This window comes from Peromyscus maniculatus, chromosome 11 (assembly GCF_049852395.1).
Source record: "Peromyscus maniculatus bairdii isolate BWxNUB_F1_BW_parent chromosome 11, HU_Pman_BW_mat_3.1, whole genome shotgun sequence".
Lineage (NCBI taxonomy): Eukaryota > Metazoa > Chordata > Mammalia > Rodentia > Cricetidae > Peromyscus > Peromyscus maniculatus.
In genome coordinates, this window is record NC_134862.1 from 103,800,455 (window position 1) to 103,827,948 (window position 27,494).

Here is a 27,494-nt window from a genome sequence, read left to right on the forward strand (position 1 = left end):
ACCTGTGAAATGGTAATAATAACAGCTCTGCCCTAGTAACTTGTTTTTAGCCCTACGTAGGATACAATATATAAAGTCCTGGGTGAAATTTCTGTCTCATTTTGAGCACTTTATAAGTAAAGAAACAGCAGGCATCATTATCAGAGAAATCTCCCATTCCTTGGAGGTGATGGACAATTTGTCTTATTACTCCTTGTCCCTATAAGCCAGGATAGTCCTAAAGAAGACAGTGTTTCTAGAGTTCAAGCCAAGCTTTGGGAATCTTCTGTCAAGCTCCTCTGACTGTGAGGGAGGCCCAAACTTTGCCCCTCCAAGGCCGTATCCACGCCCTGCCTGCATCTGTGGTTGTATGTGGCATCCTAATCACTTCCCTCAGCTGCCAAGCCCCTAAGACCTCCAGCACCTCCCACTCTGCTTCCTCATCAGCCCCTTAGATCTCCCCAGCTGTAATTAATCAGCTGCATCTGCTCTTGCCCTTGAGCAGCTTGTGGCACAGTTCCCTCGAAATGTTCAATTAGTGGCCGCAAGAAAGAGGGCAGTTGTAACAGCACTGTGCTGCTTTCCAGGTCATGGCACCCACAAAGGAAAACAAACAGGACAGAGTCCAAAAAGACTAGAAACCGAGCTAAAGTGTTTCTAGGGTGCTCACCAAGGCTCCATTTGACTACAGCTGTGGAGGTAGGTCTTAGCATGTAGAGAAGTGGATCACCAAACCAAAGGTTCAAAAAGTTTTAGAGGTCCAGAAAAAAATTAGAACTTTCTTATTAGTCATCTACTGTGAGACCTTGAGCTGTCCCCAAGACATGCTAGTGTTCTTCTATAATACCCTGCAGTCTCCATTATCCTGGCTTAACATGTGCTAATCAATAGGTGCATGGCAAGGGCTTGGCTAAGCCACTTCATGTTTGAGAGAGTATAGATAGGATTTATTGCTATTAGGCTGAGCCCCAAAGTGTTTCTCTTAGATTCTGCAAAGCACAGGCTACCTTTCCCCTCCACAACTAGATACCAATCATCTTAAGAAAAGGTGACAGGATAACTTAAAGCCCCATTAAAATGCAAATATAGAGTAGATATGGTGGCACCTGCCTGTGATAGTAGTGCTCAGGAGGCTGAAACAGGAGTATCTCTAACAAGTTCAAAGCCAGCCAGAGTTACAGGAATGAGAACTTGACCAAAAGAAAACACACACACACACACACACACACACACACACACACACACACACACACACACACACACACACACAAAGGAGAGAATCCTGTAGCAAAAGTTCTCTAAATGGGGAAAGAAACCTCAAGGATAAAAACAACACAAACCATAGGAAATATGCCCAAGGTTTACCTTCTGCTAGGTGCTGCCCACAGCAAGTCTCATTAATGGTGTGTATGACACACAGAGAAATGATGTAATCACAGGCCCTCCTGACTGCACATTGATTACTTAAGCACTCACTCAAACCCTAGCTTTGTATAGGTCATTCTGCCCGAGAAGATGACAGAAACACCAGGATCCAGAGCAGAGAATACCCACCCCTCCCAGTAAAAGGTTCCAAAACTCTCTTCAGAGGAGGTGCAGACAACATTACAGAGGTGAAGGCCAGGGGGTGTAAGTTCCATCTTCAGTCTCTGAAAGATGTTTGATGAGGAGGTATCTGCTCAGTTCTCCACTCAATGAAGGGTCAAATTGGAAATTGGATTAAATTTAAGAGGATTATAGGAAAGAATTCTGAGTGCCTGCGCTAGAACTAGAGCTGGAATACACTAGAACACTCCCAAACAACACTTAGGCATCCCTTTCTTCCAGTCATAGTTAAAGAACACAATTTGTTCTAGAACTCTATACAGACCAGCATTTCTCAGTAATGGGAATTGGGGGTATTTGTTGATGGTTGGTCTGAGCTAGCCAGTACGCTAAATATTAGGTTGCTAAGTACAGTCGCCAGGCGGTGGTGGCGCACGCCTTTAATCCCAGCACTCGGGAGGCAGAGCCAGGCAGATCTCTGTGAGTTTGAGGCCAGCCTGGACTACCAACTGAGTCCCAGGAAAGGCGCAAAGCTACACAGAGAAACCCTGTCTCGAAAAAAAAAAAAAAAAAAAAAAAAAAAGAAAGAAAGAAAAAGAAAAGTACAGTCATCTTTGTCCCAAGATAGTCAATGTGCCATTGGTGAAATGGTCAGTGAAAATCCTGTCTTTGAGGTGGTCCTCAAGGTCCTGTCCTCAGCACCACCACTCTTGGCCAAGCTTGACCTGCAAGAAACTTCTCAGGTATTCTCCCACATGGTTACTCAGCATCTGCTATGGACTCCTTGATCCACAAGTTCTCCTTCCAGATCAGCAGGAAAATGCATACCATCTTTTAGCTTTCCAACAATCCCTATATACTGTGTTCTTCTCATCTGCAAGTCCTGTGTATAGGGAAGCTCAGAGCAGGAAATTATACATTGTTATGACCTGATCCCTGAACTAACATGCTGGAGCTTTCCAAATATTAGCTAACTTAATCCTGGCATCCTCCCTTTGAGGCCAGCATTATTATCAGTTTTCAGATGAGGATGTTCAAGGTCACATAGCTCAGGAGTATCAGAGCTGCTTTCCAAAACTCGGGTCTGCCAGACACCAGAGGCTACCTGATCTCTTCTTGCTGCGGACACTGCCTGGGTACCAGAAGGTCTCACTTTCTTATCCCAGAACAGTCAGAAATACACAAGCCATCTGAAGCTGGAAGCCAAGATAGGCAAATATGCCCAACATCTGAGCCATGTTTGAGTTTATTTTGCATCCGTGGAGGCTTCAGTATTACCCTGCTGCCCTCTTACCACCCTCATACCTTCCCCTGAAGTCCCACTGCTCCTTTTAGATTAGAAAGACCTTTCCTGGGCTTTTGCAGGCAATAACTGGACACTTAGGCAGTTTACCTCTATAGACCCATACAAAAGGCCAGACTCGGATACCAATAGCATCGAGACTTATGAAGTGATGTCCTAGGCATCCTGAAATTTCATGCTACTTTTAAGAAAAACCCTAAGGACAGAGTCTTACTGGGGAAAAGCCTGGGAACTCGCCGGCTGCCTAGTTTGAAATGTTATTGTGGAGGTGCATTATTCTTTCTTTCTCTGAAGACCAAATCTTTCCCATCAAGCTTCCTTCCTGCACCCTGCACAGTTAGTTCTGGGGAGGAACCATATAGATATCATAGCCTTGTCCTCTTCTCAGACATCTGGAAAGATTCTGATAGACAGGCTTATATAGGATGCTTTCCTCTTTTGCTTTGTTCTAAGCACAAACTGCCAACCTGACCCTCTCTGACTTTTGAACTTAAGCAAAGCAAATGTATTGAAAGGCATAGAGAGTTTTTAAGCTTTTGTTTTGTTTTGGTGTGTGTGTGTGTGTGTGTGTGTGTGTGTGTGTGTGTGTGTGCAGGAACCTACAGAGGCCATAACAGGATGTCAGGTCTAGAGTTAAGTTACAGGAGGTTGTATGCCACCCACCGTGGGTAATGGGAATCAAACTTTGGACCTCTGCAAGAGTAACAGGTGCTCTGATCAACTGAGCCATCTCTCCAGCCCTGACACAGAGATTTTAAAGTGCATCTAGAATAGGAACCACTAATCTCTGGTAGGACACAGAGGGCATATTATAGAATGGAAGATACAGCTGAAGGAATCAGGGAGAACAGAATCCAGGGGAACATTGCCTCAGTAATGATAACAACCACCAAGCCAAGTAGCTAGACCCCCTGGCAGCTGTGAGACTTACATGGAGGAACATGGAGACCCTTTTGGTCATAGTGAGAGAGATAATGAAGCCTGCTTAGCACATGGTAGTGAGAATTAAAAGGACCTTGACCTTATTAGTTATACATGACAGGTGAAGGACAAGTAACTCTTGAAGATGCTTGCAGAATTTCTGGCCAGGAGCATAGTGATCCCATTTACCTTGAAAGAAAATCTGGGAGGATAATTGGGCCTTGGTGGAAGGAAGAAAAATTAAGAGTTCATTTTTAGATATTGTGAAACTTGAGGCACCTGGTGGGCATGCAGGTAGAAGTGGAGATGTCCTATAGCAATTGGATATATGACTGAAGCTCAGGAGCTGACAACAAAGATTTGTAAGTTATCAGTAATGGAGGCCTTGGGAACACCTCTCAAAATCAGATGATCACCAGCTCATCTATATTTTGGAAATCCCAACCTTTCCAGATAAGTTTTGTTTCAATCAAAACTATAATCTATGAATTTCTTTAAGTCCAAGGCTGTGTACTGCTTACCTGTTCTTTACTCTGAACTATCGGGCCACCTGTTCCAAGTGATGGCAATATAAGAGGTAGTCCATAAAAATACTCTCCTGAATACCCAGCTTCCCCAGCACTTTCCACGCCTGAGGATCTGGTCTGATGATCTAGGAAAGTTCCAATTTGCATACCAGCAACTGATAGCTGGACTCACACATATCTTTGATGTATACCTTCATGCCAAGATTATAACACTTGCTCATAATTTACTCAAAAGGCTTCTCTATGCTGATTTACACTTCTGAGCAACTCTATGCCAACAGACTGACCCCACAGCCCAGTACCTGTAACCTGTGTCTAACTAACCCTCCATGTTGGAAGAGACTGCTATCATGACTGAGCAACAGGGGAGCTGCACTATGAAACCTTCCAGAGGCAAAGTATGCATGTGCTACCTGTGAGACAAGAATATTTTTAGGCTTTCCAGAAAGATTTCATTTCACAGGTTTTTTTTTCCTGAAAGGTTGTAATTAACTGCAGTGAGCAAAAGAATGTATTTTTTTTTTTAAATAAAAGTGGGAGGAAAGGAACCAACCAGCACAGTTCTGTCCAACCCGTTGAGTGGGTGGATTCCTGCCATGCAGGTGCTGGGGTTGGGGTGGAGGTGGATGGAACACCGGGAAACCCAGTCAGAGCTAAAAGTGTGTTCTCTTCTATTGATGTTCTACTGCAAAGGTAGAAGCAAAGCAGCTCCTTCCCCTACCTCCCATGCCAATGGTCTATCCCCCAAAGCAGGATCCTTGACCTCTGACAAACTGTGCTAGGGCCAAGCAGAATATCCAGAGCACACTATGCTTGGACTTTTCAGTTTCCAAAGACAGAAGAGTCACAGAGGCTTCCTACTCCTGGGAGCTTTTTCTCTTCCACATTGTCCTTCCTTCTTTCATCTCTCCCAACACATAGATATGCCTTGGTGATTTCTCCCTTGAGCTATTCCATATGTTTAGTTTTATTTATAAGGTTGAATATTTTATTCCAAGAAAAGGGATTCAGAGTCACAGATAAGGTGACCTTAGTGAAAACAATCCCCAGAATAGTGTTCTTAGGGCTTTACAGGAAAAATTCAGGAAGCAGCACCACTGAAGGCCCATAGAAATGGGAGGGAAGTTGGCAGACTCAGTCAATCCCAGCTTGGCTACTACCACACTAAAACAAAGTCTGATCAGCATGCCACCAGAGTGAGAAAGGGAGAACTATCCCTACCCACACTCCATTTCTTCTTTGCTGGCTAGGCCATGGTAGTCCATGTCTGAGAGGGTAGCAGGACTCAGGATATCTCTATCACTATCATCATCATCATCATCATCAGAGGAGGAGGAGGAGGAGGAGGAGGAGGAGTGCCCTTTCCACCCAGACTCACCCATACTGACTGCTGCTCCAGCCCTAACAGGAGTCAATTGTGCTGAATTGTTATATGTCAACTTGATATAAACTAAAGTCATCTGAAAAGAGGGAACTTCAATTGAGAAAATACCCCCATAAGATCGGTTGTAAGCAAGCCTGTAAAGCATTTTCTTAGTGATTGATGGGGGAGGGCCCAGCCCATTATGGCTGGTGGTCCTGGGTTCTATAAAAAAACAGGCTAGGCAAGCCATGAGGTTCAAGCCAGTAAGCAGCTCCCCTCCATGGTCTCTGCATCAGTTCCTGCCTCCAGGTTGCTGCCCTGTTTGAGTTTCTACCCTCACTGCTTTTGATGATGTAGAACTGTGATCAAAATAAACCCTTTCCTCCCCAGCTTGCTTTTGGTCGTGATGTTTCATCATAGCAATAAAAACCCCAACTAAGATAACCAGCATGTGCAGTCTTAAGGAAGAACTTGTTCAGTGTCCAAGAACACAAAGACGTGTCTCTGTCCAGGGGCACAATCCTGGGATCGGAGTGAACTCTTGTCTCAATCAAGTCTTTCCTTTCTTATAATGCAGTGGAAACAGAGGCCTTTTTATTGCTGTATACAAGTTGCCTGAGATTTTGCATCCATCCCTAACATCTATAGCTCTCATTCTTCTCACTATAAAATGAGACTCTTAGAATAAAATTCCCTGAGACACTCCCACCTCTACCCCTAGGTTGACAATTATGAATTCCTCTCTTCCTTGGAACTGAGTTCACTCAGGATCACGATTAGCTAATTACTGCCCACTTCAGGTAACTGTAGACTTCAAAGCATGGATGTATTCAGTGGGATTTACTGGATTCCAGAGACGTTTATTCTTTGGCGATCTGATTCTGCCACTGCTTTCTTTTTGGGTTAAAGCAAAACAAGATAAATCACCATTAGGCAACTGAAATTAAGGAATGAATAAATAAATAAATGCTCCTTGCTAGCAGGAAGCCAGCAAAGGTTTGTAAAATCTAAAGTCACTTCGTGGCTCTAACATGTGTTGTGAGAAACAATGGTAACCACTATGAATCTGTGATGTTCCCCTCAGCCACATCCAATTCCCATCTGCCCAAGTGCCCACTGCTTTCCCTGTATCTCTCTGACCACTGCAAACCCCAAACTAGAATTATTTAGAGAGTCTTTGTTATCACTTCCTTCCTGACTATAAGTTCCTTGAGGGCAAATCTGCATCATATTCACCATTGTATCCTACAGGCTCCAGCACAGAAGTAGCAATAATGTTCCAATCTTAGATGGTTTTTTTAATAAAAAACTGAGAGCCAGATATTAGGGTGAAAGCTGAAAAATCAGAGAAGCAGAGCAGCCAGCCACTGCTAGTTCTTACCTCTACGAAATCCTCAGCCTAAAGTGAGTGAGTTCCTGTTCCTCATGCCTTATATGCCTTTCTCTGCCCTGCCATATTACTTCCTGGGATTAAAGGTGTGTGTGCTTCCCAGTACTGGGATTAAAGGTTTGTGCCACCACTGCCTGGCTCTGTTTCTAATCTAGTGGCTGGCTCTGTCCTCTGATTCTCAGGCAAGTTTATTAGGGTACACAATATATCACCACATAGTAACAACACTGTCATAGTTGCAAAGCCTCCTAGTATACACAGAGCTTCAAGAACTAACTCTGTTTAGGTTTTCCATGCTCACTAAAGCTTAGTAAACATAATAATATTCTCTTCACAGAAAAAGAGCTGAAGTTCACAGAGATTATGTAACTTGATCACAGTCAGTCAGCTAGTGAATTAGAGATGTACATAAATCAGTGCTGTTCTTAGAAGAGTTCAGAACTCTTTTGTGATGAGTTTTTTTAAATAGATGGATGGATGGGTGCATGGATAGGTAGATGGATGGATGGGTAAATGATCAAGGGAGTGGTGTAAAATAGATCAGTATTCTGCACAAGCTGAAAAGAATAGAAGACACTCATATTCTAGGAGTCTCATCATAGTTCCTAAGCATCCTGCTCTTGGGGAGGGAAAGGAACCTTGTTCTTTTCTTGTGGATGACTCAGTCAGTGGCTAACTCCACCTCCCTCCTACAGATTTTGACAGTATCAGGACCACCTGAAGGAGGGACTCGTGTGACCATCCATGGAGTGAACCTGGGCTTGGACTTCTCTGAGATCGCTCACCATGTGCAGGTGGCTGGAGTGCCCTGCACACCCCTTCCAGGGGAATACATCATCGCTGAGCAGTGAGTCCACCCTGCTGGCCTTTGTCCGTGTGAGCTTTAGAATGGACAGTCTCTGTACTTCCTTCTCTGGGACTTTCCCAAGCATCTTTCACATCACTTCCTCCAGTGGAAAATTCCCTAAGAAGCCTTTCTAGAGTGGTTCTGCCCTCAGAGGGCCTTGTTCCAGTTGCTTCCCTGTTCCTAGTCCCCTCAGGCATCAGGGTGCCAGGTGCCCATGCTGCCCTCATTTAGTCTTTGCCTGCCAGCTGGCATGAATGTTGAAAGCCCCTCTGGGACCTATTGGCCCTTCCTACTGGCCCCCATTGAAATGCATCCTACAGGGTAGGCTGTGGGCAACAATTTGTTTCGTGCATGGGGCTCTGACAGCAGCTTAATCTGAACAGGGCCTCCACTGGAGCAGATTCATTTATTTCACTAAGGGAAATGTCAGCTGGAAATTAGAAAATAGGCATGTCGTGTCGGGCAGGCGGGTGAGCTCAGGAGTGACATATGTTCCAATGTGGTGTGTTCCTAAGCAGTGGGAATTACAGTCTGTGAGTTGGTGGGCAGGAAGTAGGCCAGAAGCTGAGGATGAAAGAGGAGGAACAAAGGAAGAGAGCCACCAGATCATTCTTCATGGTTTGTCATGTGACACTGGATCAAGGTCTCCTTCATCCACTGAGTATGCAGTTCTGTGTGTTGATAATAACTTGACTTGAACTCGGGCTTTCCTCTCTTACCCTGTTCCTCTGCAGCCTCAGGCTTCTCCAGAGCCAGTTCTCAATGGCAGCCATAAAAATGACATCACTTTATTTTCCATCAGCAAGTTTTAGTTTAAAGAACACTTTCCCATTCACTATCTCTTTTTTTTAATTATTCTAACCTCTGACAAGTAAATTATTGTAAAAGCTGGCAAGAGCAAAAGTTGGGAAAACATGAAATGATTTTTCTCCTGTCACTTGGGAAGTAAACCCTATGGCAGAATCCAACCCTAAATCTCCTAACTCCTAGCTCAGGCCTGGCTCCATGATTCATCCATCACCCATGGCTCTGAACCTCAAAGGGCCTTGATTCTAGCATAGCTCAGGGAAGGGTCAGTGGCAGAAGGGGTAAATTCCCACTGGCCACAGGTGAGGAGGAAATAAAGCTGGCCTGATCCCTCTGATTCTCCAGGTCCTGTTCTTCACTGACAACCTTAGCTCATAAGGAATGAGCTTTGAAGAAATGGTGGCTAGGCCTACAGAAAGGCCACCAGGAAGGCCTAAGTATTTCTGTGGAACCACATTAGAAGGTAACCACTTTGGGAGCCAGGACCACTTGCAGGAAGCCTCGTGGTCCCATGGTCTAGAGTTCTGTGCCCTGCCAAGATGAACCAGGCACTTGGCCACACAGACCCCAAATCCACCTAGACCTCAAGAACTTGCCATGGTCCCATTTGGGGGTCTTGTTGGAAGACTCAGACTTTAGGGTGAGGAATGTGAACTTCAAGGCAGCTAGACACAAAACTTGCCCAAGTTTTGAATTAAACTGTTTTGACTTTGGCTCCTCTGCTAACTAACCAGCCCTGAGACTTCAGCAAGCTGTTTAGTCTTTGACCTTCATCTGATGGACTGCAAGAACCTTTAGTTCTGTTTATGAAGTCAAGTCTACTTCTTTACCCAGGGCTGTGGGGAAGAAAGTACCCAGATGAACTGGAAGTGTGGTTATGAAAAGACCTTGGGGAGGCAATCATTGCAGGCACGTTGAGGTTGATGGTGGCCCCTGAAAGCTGCCCCTTTCCTTGCTTCAGGCACAGGATAGGCAGGAAGCAGTGAACAACACCCAACCACCCCAAGCCTCACTGGTTGCAAGCTAGTTTCCAGCTGTGCCAGGCTCATTACCACTCCTAAGGTTTCAGAGTTCGTTAACATTATTAAGCCTCCATCCTGGGCAGTGAGCAGCAGGTGCAATCGTTACAGATGTCTGCAAAAGATGAATTTGGCTAACTGGGCTCTGTACAGAATCCTGGGCAAAAGCAGAATTAGCAGGTGCAGTAATGATTCACCATATGCTTGTGTCTGCCATCTATCATTCCACAATTAGGTTAATATTGGTTTAAAGGCCCTGATTAGTCCTGCAATCAACACCCCACATGTCTATGGAGGGCAAGATGATTTAGCCATAGGAAATTTTCTGAGCAGTGGAATGCAGGTCCAAATTTCAACTCAGCATCTCCAGAGACAAGGACTTGCTCTCATCTGACCTCTCTCTCATCTGCTCTATCTGTGAACTCAAACACAGCTGGATGGGTGCTGGATCTCTGTGATTCCCATTCAGGAAGTGAGCCACCAGTTATGCATGTCTGTGGGAGATGGTGTGGTATGGGGATAATGAGAAAACTGAGCTGGTGCTAGGAGCCTGGGGGGGCGGGGCAAGCTATAGTTCAGCTGCCAATGAACTGAATAGCATTGGGCAAGTCACTTTGCTCCCTGATCCTGGTCCATCTGTAAACTAAAAATAGCTGATGTGTACAGTCCCCCCAAGTAGTCCTCAGGAGGCTAGGGCAATATGACTCAGAATCTGCAACACTCCCCCCACACGCAACTAGAAAGCTTATTGGTGGCACTAATGTGATTCCAGAAGCCCTCTGTCAATTAATAGTCAAATCTTCAAGTGGAAACTGGACAGTTGTTTGGCCCAACTCATTTTATAAGGGTAAAATTTTATTATCACTAGTCATTGCCTCCTAATAAATACATAGGGAGCCTAGGAGCTACCAGGAACACAAAGGACATGTAAATTGGGTAGCCTCCCAGAAATTAAACCAGAAAATACAAATGAGGCTTGGGGAGAAAGTGATATATAGCCTACTGCCTGTGGTAGTCCATAACGAAGAAGAGACAGCAAGTGACTAACTCTCAGAGCCTTAGGAAATGAGTGGGGTTGTCTCCCATATTTGCCAAAAATCTGTCACTACCACAATGCCTGTGCTGTCCCTCCCTTAGAGTATCCAGAGTATTCTATTAAATCCAACATCTGAGACAAATGTGTAGATAACACATATCTATAGTTCCAGCTACTTGGGAGGCTGAAGCAGGAGTGCTGCTTAAACCCAGAAATTTGAGCCCAGCCTGGAAAATGTAGTGAGTTTTTGTCCAAGATAGATAGATAGATAGATAGAAAATAAGCAAGCCAGTGTCCACAAAATGGAGTGATCAAAGGCACAAACTTGAGATTGAAGCTCACCTATCTTTTAATCAGGGCTCCTCCACTTCCTGGAATGTAACCATAAGTAAGCCATGTAGCATCCCTGAATCTTGGTTGTCTATAAGTCTGAAATAATAAGACCCTTCCTGGGGCAGAGGATTGATGCTGCATGGGGTCCCATCTTGTAGGCTGCCTCTGCCATCCACAGCTATAGCTCTTGTCATTAAGTTATATATTCTACTGTGGCACAATCCTTATTCTTCTATACATCCCTTTCACTTCTACAGCACCCTTACTTCTTCTGTAATTCATCTCCCTAAGCTAAGACAGGTGTCCTATGAACACTCAAGTCCTCTCCACCCTGCCTTATGGGGCTCACAAGTGAAAGAGGAAAAGAGGGGGACAGTTCCATTCCACCCACAATGCTGCTTGATTTCCTGAAAACTCCAGTCTAACTTCTCGGACATGGCTATGCAGACCCTTTTACATAGGCTGTTGCTGACCCCAGCCTCTCCCTATTCACACTCCAAGTGAGACAGAGCTCAGCTGCTAGAAGAGGACAGCATGCTTCAGGCCCATTCAAGCATGGCATTCAGAGCCAACTGCAGGTACTCAGTTCAGACACTTGGGTTGGCCCCATCTCCTTCTATCACTCTTCTCCCAGGTACTCCATAAATAAAGCTTAGCTTTTGGAACATGAACCCCAAGCAAGAAAATGTTCAGAACCTAGAAAGACATTCCTAAGCCCAGCCAATTCCTAAGCCCTCTATGGACAGTTGAACAGGCAGACCAGACCTTCTCCTTTCTGAAACAGGCATGAGAACAAGAGTTCAGTCTTGCCTATAACCTTAACAGGTCCTTCAATTTCCTTTTTCCACAACTTCAAGCCTACAATAATTTCTTCCTCACTTTCTTGTGATAGATCTCTCCTACAAATTGTACATGGGCCATGAATGAGGAAAGAATCAGCCCTTGGTTAGAAGAAATGGGAAGGCTCATCTGATTCCCAGTCCCCACACTCACTGCCTTAAGAATTAGCTGACTCTTTAGAGTTCTTTTAGGGGTTAAAGGGTGGGCTGTAGAAAATTAGGGAGCCCAAAACAAAAGCAAGGTACAGCACCAAAAAAAAATAATAATAAATAAATAAATAAATAAACAGTGTTTGAGTTGCCATTCCAAGCAAGTAGCAGCATGAAAATAACCAAACACAGCACCTTAAATTAAGCTTCTCAGATGCTCCTAATGCCAAAGCTAATTGATTGTTACTGTCATGCTTATGTGGGTTCATAATTAATTTATTTATTCATAGATAAAGTAAAGGAAGAACATTCTTCCATGGAGTGCTTTCTTATTGTATCCTATATGCTAAACATAATAAGATAGTTATTGTATATTAAGTAAATATTTACCAGGAGTCAAAGTACTTATTGAGGATTAACTGTTAAAAAGGAGATGGAGACCAGTGGCACGCTCTGTGTGTGTGTGTGTGTGTGTGTGTGTGTGTGTGTGTGTGTGTGTGTGTGATATCTGTTTCATGCAAGTTTTATTACATTGAAATGAAATCTCTGTTTAGTTACCTTCTTTCCTAGAGAAACTATTCAGATAAGCATGGCTCTGTTAAACACAGGTCTTCCTACTGTGTCAGGATAATACAGGAGATTAGTGGGGAGGGGATTTGCTTTCCTGACTTCCCACTAAGCAAGCTTAGTATGGACACTGCTCTTGCTATCTGAAATGGTGTCGGGAGGCAACAAGAGGCTTTCTTTCGTCCTTTCCTGGCCTCCTTTGCTGAGACTGATAGGACCCTCTCCTACTGACCCCAGGCAAGGACCCCCCAAAGTCTAATTTCCTCAATGCTACTCATCCCCTACAACCCACCCTTTCTGTAAGGCATTGTGACTTTAAGGACCAGTGTTTGAATGTTCTTCTGTAACTTATCTCAGGAGCCAGGGAAATCACCAGGGGGGTATTGATCTGGCCTGCAGAGAAAGGACAGAGCATCTTCCTCCAGCCTGCCTGCCAGTGTGAGATGTGACTTCTCACCAAGGCCATGTCACCCACTGAGTATGCTTAGCCCTGATTAAGTGTCACATGGCACTAATGAACTCAGCCACTACCACCTATTCACCCACTTCCATAGGCCTGCACTTCTGTCATTGTGCTGGAAGATGCTGTTTGGATGCTCACATTATCTCACTAGATTATCTAGCCCCTTTGAAAGCTCACTGCAGGAAAGAGACTACAGCTGAATCAGCCAGTGTGACAAATAATCACTCACCTGTGCTCTTGGCTTGCTGCATAGCAGAAAACACCATCTAAGTACTGCCCCTCAGTCACTGTTCGTCTTATTCCACCAATCCTAGAAATGATCCATGGTGAGACGCTGCACTAGGTGCTCACAGGAATGGTAGTAGAATTAGGCTACATGGTATATCAGAGGCACCCACAGCTTTTTATATATAATCACATCTAACCTCTCACTGTGCAGATAAGACAAAGCCCAGGCAGCCAGCACTATACCCATGGTCACATGGGTTCTCAAGGTCCAATACTATAGCAAGACAGTGATCACTGTTTTGACATGGGTCACTCACTGACTGCTGAGCAAATGAGCAGGGGTTGCAGCCTTGTCAAGCCTTTCACTGGAAGGTTTGCTGTCTCCTCAGGATCGTCTGTGAGATGGGTCGTGCCCCTATGGGCACTACATCTGGGCCTGTACGCCTGTGCATTGGGGAATGCAATGAAGAGTTCATGACAAATTCCCACCAGCAATATACTTTTGTGGTAAGTACTGGGACCGAGCCTGGCCACAGGGCCAGCAAGGACACACATCTTTTCTAGACTTTAGGAAAATCTCATATGCCCCTCCCAGCCAGACAGACCATGGTAACTAGCAAAGGGAATTCCTGGCTTCCCTGCTTAGAAGCCTGTCTTTGTGGGGTTAAATAGTCATATGACTTAAAACAAACAAATGAAAAACCAGAGACTTTGGAGACCCAGAGAACCATAGTTCAGAGTTCTAAATAAGGCAGAAACTTAAGCCTTGCATAGAAAATGGATTCTAGATTGAAGACTGGGCTCCCTTTTGTTCCTCCAATGTGACATTGTGGTCTAACTCCAGCCTAATGAGGACACACTAGTTAATATTTATCCATATGCTTTGGTTTTTGATGAGATCATTTAAGGGCAGAGTTAGAAGAGTCACTGTAATCTGGCAAAGATGTACCTCTATGCACAAGACTAGGAAAAGGAACATATAAACTGGCAGTTCTGTGTATTAGTGTGGTGACATGTGCATGTACACACAGCCCTAAAGACATTTCATCATGCTCAGACAACAGGCAGTTTTGATACCAAAGCTTTCTGTGAGGCTGGCACTAAATTCATGCCAAATCAATAAATTGCTTCTGAGACCCTGGAGTCTACCTAGGCTCAATTCATCCTGAATCAATACATTGCATTGAAGCCCTCAAGTTCCTTTTCTAAAACTTACCTAACTCTGCATATTGAGTACTCATTAAAAAGTGTTAACAACAGTGGATGGAGTCAAACCAGCCTTGCTAAGAGTTTTGAAAAATCATTAAGCCGCAAAATTCTCTTTTCTCAAAAGTCTTTTACTACTTTGTCTAGAACTTCCAGGCCTGTGTTCTCATTTTGGCACTGCTACATTTTCCCTTGTACTTTTTCTCTCTCAGATTGGCCTGTCTGCAGCCACTGTGCCTCATTTCCTTCCCAGGGGACCTGGAAAGCAAAGAGAAAAGATAAGATAGGGAGAGAGTTGTAAATATCAGAACTGGGAGGGCCCCTAGGCTCATCATACCCTTCTCAATGGACAAGGAGCAAACTGAAATCCAGAAAAATCCCATGACCCATCTCAGGGCCATAGATAGTGAAGAGCTGGTACAGATTAGAACCCACTCACTAAACTAAATGCACTTCCCAAGCTGTGTGTGGAGTTGTATGCCTTTGATCCCAGCACTCACAGGAGGGTCTCACTCAAACTTAAGTCCAACCTGAGCTGTCATAAGACTATCTAACAAAATAACAAAAACAAAAACAAACAAACAAAAAATACTTTCCATATCACTGCTCACTAAGCAGAAGCAATTCTTTCTTATTTAGGTCAACTCATTGGTATGTCATAGGCCAGAGATTTCTTTTAAGCTTAATGTACAACTTAGAGAGTGTGCTAGCAAGTGATATTCTCATCTACCAATAAGGATCAGAGAATGGCCATGTTTAACATTTACTGGAGGCACCAGGAGTCCTCAGTGCTTAGGGAAGGACATATATATCGATCATTCATAGAGGCTATAGTCAATTAGCTGCCCAACTTAGGCAAGAACATTTTACTCAACCCTATTGATTTTGTGCCGAAAAATTCAAGACAGGCTCTATATTAAATAGCATTTTCAAATTGTTTTCAATTTTCAAACTAATTGATAGATTAGTCAGTGTCATGTCAGCTTCCCCTTCAGTGTTATGAATACAAGACAAGACTCCCCAGGGAGTTAATTAACCCCAATGTATGGGAGCCCTTCACCTTCCCTGGACAAACCCTCCAGACAAAGCAGTGATGTTTGGAACTACAAAGGACAGGAAAAGTACCTTAGCTCCCAGCATGATGATTATCCTTCTTACCATTAGGTCTAGCCTTTGACCTAAGCTGTGAATGTTTCTCTTCTACTTCTCAAAGAACCCTTCTGTGCTGTCACTCAGCCCCATCCGGGGACCAGAGTCAGGAGGTACCATGGTGACCATCACAGGCCATTACCTTGGTGCTGGGAGCAGTGTGGCAGTGTACCTGGGCAATCAGACCTGCGAGTTCTATGGGTAAGGTAAACTTGAAGGATGATGTGTTGTTGTTGCCTTGACTTGCCCATTACCTTCTTGTCATTGATCCTTTCCTTGGCCCAAACATACCAGCTGTTGCTAGAAATGTAGGCCATTTACCAGTTTATGTCCCATAGATCAGAGGGGTTGGTAGATCTAAAGGGAACTGGAGGAAAGGGCTATCAGAACAGATGATGAAAGATCCCAGTAGCTTCCCAGGCTGAGTTTCATTATAGGGACTTAGAACTCATGGAGGACTCACATGGAAGAACACATGGTCTCAGCAAGTTAAGCACAAATTTGTCTTGAGCATTAAAACAAAACAAAATCTAATATTGTCAGGCATTTCCATGAACCCTGAGGATGCAGACTCCAGGATTCTGAAGGAATCCATGGGTGAGGCCCCAGTTTGCCCAGTGTTGCCCATGTGAGGGTTTTTCACTATAAACTCTGCAAGAGCAAGCCCTATGTGTTTATTACAACAGAGGACAGGTATTAGGTGAACATGTATTGATAACCTGACTAAAGTCAGAGTCTAGAAAAATCCAGAAAAAAAGTTCTCCAAAATCCTGTAAAGCCTTCCCACTGCCCATGTTCTTTAAGTATCGTTTCTACTGTGCTCCCTTCCTAATCCAGCTAAAGTAAAAGGAAGATGCTGATGGGCACTGGTAAAGGGTATTTCTGTAGCACAGGAAACAATAAAACAGCAGAATGTGTCATTCATGGCCACACATGGGATAAGGAACATGCCTTTCAAGATAGCTCATGCCCCCCTTAACCCTTCTCTGTTTCCGCATCAGGAGGTCAATGAATGAGATTGTATGTGTTTCACCCCCATCATCCAATGGACTGGGACCAGTCCCTGTCTCTGTAAGTGTCGACAGAGCCCGGATAGATAGCAGTCTGCAGTTTGAGTACATAGATGACCCTCGGGTCCAACGCATTGAGCCAGAGTGGAGCATCACTAGGTGAGTGGGATTGGTGAAGTACATCTGGAGGGATATGAGGTGGTCAGGACACATCATCTGGCAAACAGTGAGGTTGGTGGAGTATATTTGGAGGAAGGTGAGGTTAACAAAATTCACCCAGAGGGAGATGAGGTTGCAAAAGCCCTATAGCCCAAGGTGGCTCATATTGAGTATCCCAATGGTTTTGAAGCTCACTGTACCAAATTTAAGGGGGTTTTAACCTAACCTAGCTTCTTCCTGTTCCCAGTGGCCACACACCCCTAACTATCACAGGCTTCAACTTGGATGTCATTCAGGAGCCAAGGATCCGAGTCAAGTTTAATGGCAAAGAATCTGTCAATGTGAGTAACCTTTGGTCTTCCCTTCCTAGCCTCAGTAACCATGGCTCTCTGTCCACATCTTCCAAGGCCAGGAGCTAGGAATAAGGCATATGGATACCTGAACACTAGACAGGAAAGTTGACCGAAAACCTGACCCTGTAGTCATGGTTCCAAACAGCTGAGCCTCCCAGAAACTAATGTAATAGCAGCATAATTTCAGAAGACAATACAGCAAGGATCTAAAAGTGTGGCTGCTGAGTTTGATAGAGCACAAAAGGGTAATGCTCACTTCGGTGAAAATGTTCACTTAAAGGCTAAATGAAAAACAGTGTAGGAGATGGAAATAAATTCTTCCACCACATTTAGAAACTTCTGTATTGGAAATAAGACACTGCCTTTATGAGCTGTATGGCTCTGATCAAATCCTTTAACTTCTGTGATCCTGTGTTCTTCACAGGTGAATGGATGAAAGGCTTGTTTTGCCATTTCAGAGCAGGACAGCCATGGACATAATGTTTGTACTCAATGTCAGCTACTGAAGCCAGAATTCTGACCTGCTGGCAAGATGATCACAGCTTCTTTACTCCTCTGCATAGCTGCATAATTGTATTCTTTTTAGCTATGGATTTCTGTGATTTTTAAAAAGTTTTTTTTATTCTGATGAGAATAGAATGTCTGATAAGTTATTAAAAAGTTTTCAGTTTGTTCCTGCAGCACACTCTCACTCTTTCAGCAAGCATTTTCTGAACATTATTGTATTCATAATTATAGTACAGAAAATGCTGTGGTAACCATTATTATTACATGAATTACTGCCATTACTCTGTGACCTTTGGGATATTGATGAAGCTGAGATGGAGATGAAAAAAGGAAAATGATGCCTCTCCTCTTGTCCCTAACACATATCCAGCCTGCTGAATCTTCCTTGGAAAACAGAGGTGCACAAAATGACAGAATGCTAGGCTGGACCAAGAATGTCTTGAAGATCATCAGGTCCTATACCTTCCTTGCATATCAAAGAGACTAAGGCCAAATAGGTAGATGGCTTGCCCCCTGTCACAGGTGATTTGAGGCAAATTCATGCTAGATTTCAGGTTACCCAGATTCTTCATAACTTGACCATGTGAAATGTTCATGGGCCTTACTTCCCATCATGCTAGAGATACTCAGCACTTTTGGCTAGATAAACACATGCTCCCTACATCCAAGTATGGAATTTGAATCATGGGAAGAGCCTGGACCCTGTCTACCTACTGACAGCTAAATCTTCTCTGAGCTCCCAGTCACTGCTGTTCTGTTAAGTTTCTGGGGCCTGGAGTATTAGGAATACACACCTTGAACTCACACCCAGGGAAGATAAACCATCTCTTCTCAAAAAAAAAAAAAAAATAAATAAATAAATAAATAAATAAGTACAGGTTTAAAATACAGATTTTATTATCATTCCAACATGACCAACCAGAGTACAACTCACAGATCAATTCTTAAGAGAAGGGAGCCCCGTGCCAAGGCAGAAACCTGTAAAAACTGGGTCCTTCAGACAGGGGCAGAAGAAAAAGCTGGCTCTAGCTTCTCTTGATCTCCATAGGAAAGACAGGTGCCACAGGGCCGGAGGATTGGTTTGTGTATGTCAGTTGTCTCTATGGCATGAGGGGCTGTTTCTGGCTGTACCAAGTAGCCAGAAACAGCCCCTTGGGATGTCTAGGGCATGTGGGCAGTATGACATGAGGTAGTTTGGGGTAGGACTGGCTCTGTCATTGGTTTCTACATGCAAGGAATGCTGGCTGGTAGCAAGGCTTTTGCTGCCTCAAGGAATTGGCCAAACTATGAATGAGTCTCTCTCCAGGTAGCAGGATCAATATGACAAGGCACAAATATACATAAAATGAGATGTAAATATAGTATAGAGAGAATGCTATGATGTTGGCATGAGGCAGACAAGGGACTCCTAAAAGCTACAGCTTTTGTCCTCCAAGAGAAAATATAGGGCAAGAGCTTCCTTCTTACCTGACATCCTGCAAAAGCCACAGGCCAGGTGAGGTCCCTTCTCCCCTCCCTTTGGATTTATCTACATCTTAAGGACTATCTCCTCACTGCCACCATTACTACACACCATAGACTGCAGTATTTCCAGGAACTAAAATATAGTTCTACCCTCTGGAGAGTTGTAGGGTGCTAGGCCTACATGGTGACCTGCCTGGAAGTATCCAGGCTAGGAGGCCTGGATAGAAAGCTTAGGGGAAGGCAGTGTCCCTAGAACATAGCCCCACGGTGTTGTGCTGTGCCTCTGTTTACAGGATGGGGAAAGGAAGCACTTTGCTTTTTTGGTCCATTTGGGCCCCAGCTTAGCCTCACCCTACCTAGAGTTATCTTTTTCCTTGTGTTCCAAGCTCCCAGTAGATAGTGAGGAAGGCTGGCACAAAACCACAAAATGCATAGGGATGTTGACAAGCAGAGTGTGATGCAGAAGGGCAGGCAACACACACAGGCCTCTTGTTTAGAACTGATTTTCTTATTCACATAGGAGCCTCCTTTGTGTCTAGAGAAACTGGGATGATAAGGAGGAAGATGCCACAGCAATGGAGAATCACACTGAGCTGAGAGTCTTCCCTGCAGAACTAGGAATTCAACTCTTAACTATACACAGCACCTGCTGCTTTTCCTATGCCTCAGTATCCCCACCTGCACCATGACATGGGCATTAAATTGGAAAGGGGCTGCTGAAGTGTATAATGAAAAGGACAAGAATGGGAACCGATCCCTAACACAGCAGAAAGGCCACCTAGAAGCTGTTTTGTTAGGGAAGTTTAAGATTTATTCTTGAAGTTCTGACATCACTTCTGCATATCAGCTCTTTGCTATGCTAAGGTCATCTGTTTCACATAGGGACCTGTTTTCTGGTCATAAAGCCTGAGTGTGTATATGTTGACCAGACACACACACACACACACACACACACACACACACACACACACACACACACACACGACCTGCAGGATGTATTAGAGTTCTTGAAGGTGTCCTAGGCTGTTCCTGTGACAACCCAGCTCCCACAGTGAAACTGAACTAACTGTGGTACAGAGTAAAAAGTGGGAAGGCAAGTTGGAATCTGCATTTTTTTTCTAAGCTTCTTCTGTGGGTCTGTTAGTAGTTTCTTTGGGTGGCTGCTGTCTTAGCCTCAGAACCAACCACTGCAGGAGAGAATAACTGACTGTGCTAAGCAGGGGCATGCCCAATAGAATTTGATAGCAGACCAGAGATCTATCAAGAGACAAGGGATAGCATGAACTCAGTGTCACTTCTAAGGTTTTACCCCAGTGCAGATGGAGGAGTACATGGCTAGAGAAAAGAAAGACCCTGAGTGGCAGGATCCTGTTTCCTTATCATTTTGTCCTGAAACATTAGCTGAACACTATGCAAGGTGCAAAATGCTCATCTCACTGCTTTCTACTCCACACATACTCCCTCACTGTAGCTGTCCTTTTCTTCCAACATTCTTACATCCTCAACCCCAGACCTTTTCATCACTATCTTCTCCCCTGAAACTTGTTCTTGCACTGTCCCTCTCTGGCCTGCACTACTTCTGAAGGAAATCTTTCATGAATGCTGCTTCAGGCCAAGCAAACTCACAGACTTTCCAGAGCATCTGCTCCTTCCCACCAGAGTGTACCTCATCCATTCATGCATTTCACAGTATCATGCCCTGTGCTGCCTCAGGCTCTCTGTGGACTAGCTTATAATGCTTGTTTAATTAATCCAGAGCTGTCCCTTGAGACTACTTCATTCTGTGCACCAGACTCTCAGCCCAGTGTCTGCCAGAAAACAGGTGCTCAAAGAGTGTTAATGAATAAATGAGTGGGGTTAAGTGCATCATCACCACATTGGTCTTAAGGGCTTCACATGTAGTGAAGGAAGTCAAGCAAACAGAGGGTAAGAGGAGATGATAGACCTACCTTCACCCACCGGGTGGTCAGAATGCTGCTTTCTGCCTCCTAGGTGTGTACAGTGGTAAACACAACTACCCTCACCTGTCTGGCGCCCTCTCTGACCAGTGACTATCGTCCAGGCCTGGACACCGTGGAACGGCCAGATGAGTTTGGATTTCTCTTTAACAATGTCCAATCCTTACTCGTCTATAATGACACCAAGTTCATCTACTACCCTAACCCAACTTTTGAACTGCTCAGCCCCACTGGAATCTTGGATCAGAAGCCAGGCTCACCCATCATCCTGAAGGTAGGAAACAGGAGTGGAGAGAAGCCTGAATAGTGGTGGGAAGAGAGTGCTGCAGGTCCTTCCCTCTTTAAGAGGCCAGATCTCCAGGTGATTGCATCCAGGAGTTTTGTTGCACCCCACCCCTCCTTAAGCCCCATGTGTCCTCCCCTCCATCTTTATTCCTCTTCCTTTCCTCCTTCCCCAAACATCTGCTACTGCCATTTTTCACTTTCCTTTGCCTTTTTTTTTTTGTCTTCTTTAACCTGTGGCTGGTTGAAGTCTCCTTTAAAAACCAGACATGCAGACATTTTTTGGTTTTTGCATTGCTGCCCCACCCTGTCTCCTTTATCTCTTTTTAAGTAGTCAATTAATTTCTGCTTGCATATGCCAGTTCTCCTCATTAAGACACCTGTTCTCTACAGGGCAAAAATCTCTGTCCTCCTGCCTCTGGAGGGGCCAAACTCAACTACACAGTAATGATTGGAGAGACGCCTTGTGCGGTCACCGTGTCTGAGACGCAGCTGCTCTGTGAGCCTCCCAACCTCACTGGGCAACACAAGGTTATGGTGAGTGAACCCTCTTCTGTCTCTTTCCTTTGCCCAGCCTTACCATGCAAGCATGAAGAAAGATTCCATTTCATCTCATTCCCTGACTCATGCCCTCCATATTTCCTCATCTCCATGTCCTACATCAAAGTGGATAGCAGTTGAGAACACATAAATAGGAAGACAGATCCCAAGGCAAGAATCACTTAGTATCCAAATACAAACTGTACTGCTGTAGTCTGTCCTGTCATTCCTTGAACTGTGATACTGTAGGATATGATGGCGTGCCAGGGCTCTACACCTCTGTGCACTGTGTGTGTGTCTATGTGTACAATGCACAGGTTCACGTGGGCGGGATGGTGTTCTCACCTGGCTCGGTGAGTGTCATCTCCGACAGCTTGCTGACCTTGCCAGCCATCATCAGCATAGCAGCTGGTGGAAGCCTCCTCCTTATCATCGTCATCATTGTCCTCATCGCTTACAAGCGCAAGTCTAGGGAAAATGACCTCACACTCAAGCGGCTCCAAATGCAGATGGACAACCTGGAGTCCAGGGTGGCACTGGAGTGCAAGGAAGGTGAGTGCAAGTGCATCCTCACCTCCTGGAATCCTCCTTCTTCCCTAACCTCATTGCCCTCCTTACATAAAAACCCTGACTTTATTGCTACCTTATTCCCACAAGCCTTTATATTCTACTCTTTCCTAGGAGCTTCCCTGTTCCTGGGGTTAGAGAAGACCTAGGGGGAGACTCATGAGTGAGGAAACAGGTTCATTGGCATTGTTCACTGTCCCTGCTCTACCCCAATTCAGCCCACAGCTTGGCCAGCTGCCTCCCCCTCAGGACTACTATGCCATCACAGTCAGAGTTTTCAGGCCTTACTATCTCAGACCAGATTCTTTAATTGCCAGTGCCGATCCCTTTACTAATGGTCACAGGGGTACCTTTGCACTATATGAAAGCTGCAGCAGAGAAAGTAGGAGAGCCCCGCCTCCGTTCTGGCCCATCATCTCCTAGGATTTGTTTCCTATCACTATTGTAGACTAAATGCTCCAAAGGCCATGCTTGCTGGCAGCCTTGGGTGTGAATTTGTGTAGGAGTGGAGATTGTGTTTTCTCTCATCTCCCACGCAGACACATCCACAGGGTGACAAGTATACCTGGCATTCTCTAGGGCTGAGGACCTGGCAGGCTGTCTGGGTAAACATCTCAATTAGGAATCAAAACATTTTTCCTTTTGCTGCAAGTGGCTTTTCACAAGCAGGCAAGTGTTGGACAATGGGGAAAAATTGTACTGGAAGAGATGGATCAGAATCCTCCCACCTTCCTCATACCACAGCACCAAGCCTGAAGAATCACCCCTGACCTGGCAAGCCAGGAAGACACTTGGGAGCCCTTCACTGCCTGGACTTGCCTGTGGGCAAGCATTTGACAGCCAAGGCCCTCCAGGGTTTTCTCATCTCGGTTCATCTCCTTCCTAGGGGAAAGAGATCAGTTTGCTTATTCTGACCTTTCCTGAATTCCAGCATGTCTCCCCTTGCTTCTGACACCTACAAAGGGCCTACATCATAATGTTCTCTTCTCTACATTTTAGCCACATCTGCAAATATAGAAGTAAAAAATTACAGATAAGCATAGAAGACATAAAAATAGTATGTTATCCAGATTCCATTTACTATAACAAATCAAGGAGTTAATCACCTAGTAAAGAGAAAAGAGGATGGCTGGAAGATAACTCAGTCACATGCATGAGGACCTGAGGTTGATGCCTATAACCCACATAAAAATATGCCAGGCATTGTGGCATGTGCTTATAGTTCTAGCACAGGGAAAGCAGAAATAGGAGGATCTCTAAGGCTCACTAACCTAATTTGTAAACTCCAGGCTAATGAGAGCCTGTCTCAAAGGGGGTAGATGGTGTTTCTGAAGATGTCACATGTCTATTTGCCTGCATATATACACACATATTTTTTTAAGTTATTTTAGCTGGGTTTGGAAATTTTCTGTGTGTGATTAGTCAGTCCTGTTGCTACTAGGCCTGTGGTGAGGGTGCATACAGTGGTTAAAGTATGTAGCCAAGTCAAGAGGGAGATCCAGAGTCCCACCATCCCCTTAAAGCACATCCCCCTCAGGTTCCACCTCTTCAAATTTCTACCACCTCTGGTAAGTTGGGGACCATGCCTTTGGGAGATCCTTAAAATCCTATAGTAAACAACCTACAGCAGCAGCCTAGGACTTTGTTATCACACCCCTCTGGCCTGCTACCTCTGCTCCCTAGCTTTTTTCCTCCTTCAGAGAAGCTTTTCCCTCTGTCCTCTCCCACCTGAGCACGTTCTGAGCTTCCCTGTCTTCACTCACCCTCACAGCTTTTGCAGAGCTTCAGACGGACATCAATGAGCTAACCAGTGACCTGGACCGGTCAGGAATCCCTTACCTGGACTACCGCACCTACGCCATGAGAGTTCTGTTCCCAGGCATCGAGGACCACCCTGTTCTGAGGGAGCTAGAGGTACTGCCTGTCTAATGATGCAGGCCCAGGCTTCCCAGGAAATCCAGGGAGCAGGAATAGGGTTAGAGGGAAAAGAGCCAGTAGTTTTAATAGCATAGCAGCCTTAGGATCACCAGAAAGGGTCTCATTGCCATTTTCTGATTAGTGGCTTAATTAATTAAAGTTTTCCTAATTCTAGCATGGATTTAAGAAGGTTTGAAAAAAGAATGACCCTGAGCTTATTCATACATTTGCTGGTTTATTTACTCAAGAGAAGAAGAAATTGAAGGGAAATAAATAAGCAGGGGAAATCTGAGTTGGGGGATAAAATGACTGCAGCCCTCATGGAGAGAGTCTTACAGCAGGCATCATCACCATCAGGTCTTAAGGGCCTGGGTGGACGGACATCCAGAGCCTGTTCCCTGAAGGTCATCCTGCATACCCCAGGTACAGGGAAATGGACAGCAGCATGTGGAGAAAGCCTTGAAACTCTTCGCCCAGCTTATCAACAACAAGGTGTTCCTGCTGACCTTCATCCGCACACTGGAACTGCAGCGCAGCTTCTCCATGCGTGATCGTGGCAATGTGGCCTCTCTCATCATGACAGGCCTTCAGGGCCGCCTGGAGTATGCCACAGATGTCCTCAAGCAGCTACTGTCTGACCTCATCGACAAGAACCTGGAGAACAAGAACCATCCCAAGCTGCTTCTTCGCAGGTCTGACCCGAAGCAGGGGAAAGGCAGTTACAGACAGGACATCTTGTCAGATAGGCCCTGGATATCATCACTCCCGGAAATGGCTTCCATGCAGGGATGCTTGTGTCCTCATATCAGCCCAGTATGGAATGTGATTTTCCACTGGTCCTGGGAAATGAGGTGGCTTCCACCCCATGTGCATAGGCATGTCTTGGGACTCAGCATGAACCCTAGTCCTTCTGCTTGTCTCTGTGACCTCACACCAAAGGTGCTGCCTTTTGTGGTTTGTTAGACTGTGTTCCTGCCTCTGCTTCTAGAGCTGTGTGCCCTAGCATGGTAGCCACTATTAACAAAAATGAAATGTACACTTCAATTTCCCCATCTTGCTGGTCATATTCCCAGTGTCCAGACACCCTGTGTTTGGTGGCCATCATATTGGACAGCACTGGCAAACCATTTCTATCGTCATACTTAGATCTGATAGATATGCTGGGCTAGAGATGAGGAGCAGATTTGGAATTGCTAGCATATACCAACTGCCTCAGTTGCCACTTTTCTGGCAGGACACAGATTTTAGAGACCCTCTGTCTCCTGCACCCACCCTCAGTTGAGGTCACAGGGAGCCTAGCACAGATCTAGGGCTCTGAGCAGCAGGGGTTGAATCTGTCACCTCCACTCAGGCTCTTCCTGTACCTTTGCTCACAGGTCTTGGATTTTCAGGCCCCACATGGGGCGGCTTTGTTTTATAAGCATTGAGCCCCCATCCTGCCAGTCTGAGCATTGGAAGCTTTCATTAAGAACTGTTGTATTTAAATTAGAGCTAATCTCAAACACAATGCTGGGAGAGGGTGCTGGGAGGGCCCAGAGAGAAAGCTGCAATTTCTCATGCCATTGTCACTCTACCAGCCCTGATTGCTAAGCAGTCCTGGCAAATGCCTGGGGTTTGCTTCAGCCAGAGGGTATAATTTGCACCACGTGTAGGGAGCTAAAATACCCCTTGGCATCCCCATCAACAAGGTCTGTCACAGTGCTTTGCTTTGTTTTTTCCCAAGTTCCCAGACCTGCAGCCTGGGGTGGGGGAGGGGAAGGAGGCGGTGCTTACAGAAACAGATCCCCCTGTTGGCTAAACTCTTAAGCGTTGCTCTCTACCTGCATGCCTAGAGAGCACATGAACCACAGCACTAATCATTCATATTTACATAGTGTTTTACTGTGGAGCCAGATGTTATCTTTTACATTTTAAATATCTTAACCCATCCAACTCTAATAATTGAAAGTGTGAATATTATGACTGTGTACATGTAATGATGGGGAGAATGAACCCAGAGAAGCCAATGATTTGCCCAAGGTTATACAGCCAGTAAATAATATAGTCCAGATTTGAACAAGCGGCAACCTGTGAGTATTTGGAGAGGCAAGTATCAGGAATGCACCACAGAATACTTGAATATGCAAAAACCACAGAGGAACAGACTCTCTTCATCACCATGAGACCAGAGGGAGTAGAGAACTAATCCTCACAGCCTGTGGGATAAGCCTTTGCAACCCACATTAGGTGTCACCAACACAGTTTGTGGTACCACAGAGCAGCAAGGATGAAATGTCCTGACTTTCTAGAGTCTCAGAAAATTGAATCCTGGGAAATGACCCCCAGGCATATTCCCATCACCTATGGGAAAGAGCTCACTCCTGGCTAATCCACTTCCAATTATTGCTGGAGTTTGGTTGGGTTGCCAGGGTCCAGTCTTAGCCATATGCTCTCTTACACACAAGACAAGCCTAGATTACTGCCAGACCCCTGTGTAAAGGGTGGCCCCCACCCCTCTGCCTTCTCCAGGACTGAGTCTGTGGCCGAGAAGATGCTGACCAACTGGTTTGCTTTCCTTCTACATAAATTCCTGAAGGTAAGAGGGAGGGAGGGAGCAGGGCCAGAGCCAACCACACACCCTGGCCTTAGAAACAGCATGGGGACCTGTCCCTCAGAAACAAGGATTCCTTGGTGTGGATGCTCTTAAGCAAAGCAGGTCTGGGGTTCTCTCCTCTGGCTGCAGAGGTAGTAAGGAAGGTTCAGGCAGGGTCTAAACTCTCTACCCTGATATTCCTCCAGGAGTGTGCTGGGGAGCCGCTCTTCATGCTATACTGTGCAATCAAGCAGCAGATGGAGAAAGGCCCCATCGATGCTATCACTGGTGAGGCCCGCTACTCCCTGAGTGAAGACAAACTCATCCGGCAGCAGATCGAATACAAGACCCTGGTGAGGAAGCCAAAAGTCAGGTTCCAGCCCCGGTACCACCTGTGATTGTCCCTACTTTGCCTTCTAGCCCATGAGGCCATCTACCAAAAAGAGGCTTAGAGACCAATCTGGGGCAATCCAAAGGGCATATCAAGTATATG

At 45.1% G+C, this 27,494-nt stretch overlaps 1 protein-coding gene across 4 annotated transcripts in view; it reads left to right on the forward strand.

Annotated features, from left to right (window-relative positions):
* Nucleotides 1–27,494, forward strand: part of Plxna2 (plexin A2) — a 198,767-nt gene that overhangs the window by 159,711 nt on the left and 11,562 nt on the right. For all 4 annotated transcript variants that reach the window (XM_076548301.1, XM_006986754.4, XM_076548303.1 and 1 more), the window contains 12 exons: nt 7,724–7,875; nt 13,707–13,824; nt 15,737–15,873; nt 16,674–16,841; nt 17,089–17,182; nt 21,158–21,397; nt 21,799–21,942; nt 22,263–22,497; nt 24,284–24,426; nt 24,853–25,121; nt 26,938–27,004; nt 27,208–27,354. In XM_076548301.1, coding sequence (XP_076404416.1) covers nt 7,724–7,875; nt 13,707–13,824; nt 15,737–15,873; nt 16,674–16,841; nt 17,089–17,182; nt 21,158–21,397; nt 21,799–21,942; nt 22,263–22,497; nt 24,284–24,426; nt 24,853–25,121; nt 26,938–27,004; nt 27,208–27,354 — 1,914 coding nt within the window. The remainder of the gene's footprint in view (nt 1–7,723; nt 7,876–13,706; nt 13,825–15,736; nt 15,874–16,673; nt 16,842–17,088; nt 17,183–21,157; nt 21,398–21,798; nt 21,943–22,262; nt 22,498–24,283; nt 24,427–24,852; nt 25,122–26,937; nt 27,005–27,207; nt 27,355–27,494) is intronic.